This window comes from Trichomycterus rosablanca, chromosome 13 (assembly GCF_030014385.1).
Source record: "Trichomycterus rosablanca isolate fTriRos1 chromosome 13, fTriRos1.hap1, whole genome shotgun sequence".
In the NCBI taxonomy this organism is placed as follows: Eukaryota; Metazoa; Chordata; class Actinopteri; order Siluriformes; family Trichomycteridae; genus Trichomycterus; species Trichomycterus rosablanca.
The window spans coordinates 38,950,794-38,953,230 of record NC_086000.1 but is presented as its reverse complement, the minus strand read 5'-3'; the positions used below and the strand labels follow the sequence as shown (position 1 = coordinate 38,953,230).

The following is a 2,437-nucleotide window of genomic DNA, read 5'->3' as shown; positions in this document are numbered from 1 at the left end:
AGAATGTTTGAACTGCTGTAAGGGAGCAGTGGGCTGATGGTGGAGGTGATGATGGAGATGATGGAACCTCCTTCTCTGTGTTTCTCCTCCCCTTCAGTCCGGCTTTAATTCTGCTCCTGTTCTCCGCTCCCCTCATTCCTCTCTCAGCACCTGATCATGAGCTCCAGGTTCTCCTCCAGCTGCTGAACCAGAACCAGTGACGGTACCGGTACTGGACTCTAATCTGCACCCACATTACTGAACTGAAGTGGGAGAACCTGCTCAAACATGCCGGAACCTCGAGCTTCTCCGGTAGATTCTCCGTTTTCCATCAGGAACCTGCTGAGCTCCAAACCCAAACCCACCAAACCTGGGAGACCGGACATCGGGGTCGGAGTCGGGGTCGGGGTCGGGTTGGGACTGGGTTTTGGTTTGGGGGATTTTAGTCTGGCTCGGTTGGAGCTCCTGAACCCGCACCGGTTAACGTTACCGGCTTACCTGGAGCGCGCGAGCTGGTACTCACCTCACGCGCTCAGCAGCGCATCAGCACACCTGTACCGGAGCGCAGGTAAATACTCACACACCAAAACAACATGAGGAGGGTGTGTGTTTATAATCTATTAAATCATCATTCTAATATTAATCTAATATACAATAATTCAGTATAAATGTTTATACTTTAATATAAATCATCTAAACTATTTTAACATTATAATGAGTCTTTACATTCATTTATTCTGTAATGATTGTGTTTTATATTTTATATTTCCTTTAAGTGGAATTAATCTAAACATTTAATGAAAATAAATGTTATAAAATCAAGTGTTTTACGCGCTTCCAGTTTCTCACATTAGATTAAAGTGTTTTACCATAAAGTGGAAAAAAACATGAACAAAAATGTTATTAATATCTAATATCTATTTATATTATTTATATATATTCAGACTGGTGCATGAGTGTTAAAATTATATAAAAATATGCAGTATTATATTTTTATTATTAGTAAACAGTGTGTGTGTGTGTGCGCGCTAATACAAATATATTTCAATAAAAACGAATAACAAACTAATAAATTAATTTAATAATAAAACAGAAGAAAAATGTGAATCTGATTCATTTTCATTAGTTAGTAGAAATACAGGCGACACACGGGCACGCGCAAACAAGTTTCGTTCGGCGGCGCGCGTGCACGTGACACTAAACACTAATCAAAATAAAATATCAATTTATTATAAAAACAATAAATGTAAAATTAATAATAATAATAAACATAATAACACAATTAATTGCTGCGTGCAAAAAGTTGGTTTCGCTCACACACACACATAATCTAAATATAAATAAATAACTGTAATGTAAATGATGTAAATGTAAATAAATAGTGTTAAAATCAAAGTTATAAATAAACTCTCACACGTGCTCGTGAGCCCGAATGCAGCCCGTTATATATGCTGGATGTTCGGTGGTGGTGATTTTGCTCTCCCGGTGTGTGTGCAGATAAAGGCAGCGGTAACAGCACGTGCTCAGAGCGGGACTCCCCCGAGCTCCGGTCCGATCCCGAGATTAAAGAGGAGCACGAGGAGGAGGACGAGGATGAGGAGGATGAGGGCGCGAGGAGCGGAGAGGAGCTCGCGCTGGAGGAGGAGGAGAGCGACGCGGAGGAGCGCAAGAGCGGCCCGGTAATAACGGCTGTGACGGTCACCGAGGAGGAGGACGACGAGGAGAAGAAGTCCGGTCACCGGAAGAAGAAGACCCGCACGGTGTTCTCGCGCAGCCAGGTGTTCCAGCTCGAGTCCACGTTCGACGTGAAGCGCTACCTGAGCAGCTCTGAGCGCGCGGGCCTCGCCGCCTCGCTCCGCCTCACCGAGACTCAGGTCAAGATCTGGTTCCAGAACCGCAGGAACAAGTGGAAGCGCCAGATCTCCGCCGAGCTCGAAGCCGCCAGCCTGAGTCACGCCACCCTGCACCACCACCACCATCACCAGCAGCTCCAGCAACAGCAGAGGATCGTGCGCGTCCCCGTGCTCTACCACGAGAGCGCGCCGGGTCCGGACAGCACGAGCGCACAGAGTCCCGCGAGCACCGCGGCGCTGCTGGCCTTCCCGCACGCGCTGTACTACCCGCAGCCGCACTTGCCCATGCTCAGGCGCACATAGAGCCGAACAGAGAGAGAGAGACTCGAACTCATGTACAGATACAGAGACGATTTATTATAAATAGATGCATCTATTTTTATAACACGCGCACATTTTATTCTCTGTTTTCTTCTATAATTCACTGATTATGTTTGTTTGTTTGTTTTTGTTTATTAAATTAATTTAACTGTGTAAATAATTCCAAACACACAGTAAAACAGCAATCAAATGGCTTTTATTATTATTATTAAAACCGTTATTATTATTGCAGTTATTATGTTATTGTTATTCTTCTTATTATTATATTATATTATTATTATTAT

At 43.9% G+C, this 2,437-nt stretch overlaps 1 protein-coding gene across 1 annotated transcript; it reads left to right on the top strand.

Annotated features, from left to right (window-relative positions):
• Window positions 1–267: 267 nt before the first annotated feature.
• On the top strand, window positions 268–2,135 carry LOC134325292 (homeobox protein HMX3-like). Its single transcript, XM_063007437.1, has 2 exons — window positions 268–547; window positions 1,477–2,135. Exons 1-2 carry the CDS (start codon window positions 268–270, stop codon window positions 2,133–2,135), a joined length of 939 nt encoding a protein of 312 aa, XP_062863507.1.
• The last annotated feature ends 302 nt before the right edge of the window (window positions 2,136–2,437 follow it).

Bases quoted from the DNA above. Each gene is read 5' to 3' on its own strand.
- LOC134325292 (XM_063007437.1), top strand. From the start codon at position 268: ATGCCGGAACCTCGAGCTTCTCCGGTAGATTCTCCGTTTTCCATCAGG. The intron at 548-1,476 runs GTAAATACTCAC...GTGTGTGTGCAG, and splicing joins ACACCTGTACCGGAGCGCAG to ATAAAGGCAGCGGTAACAGC.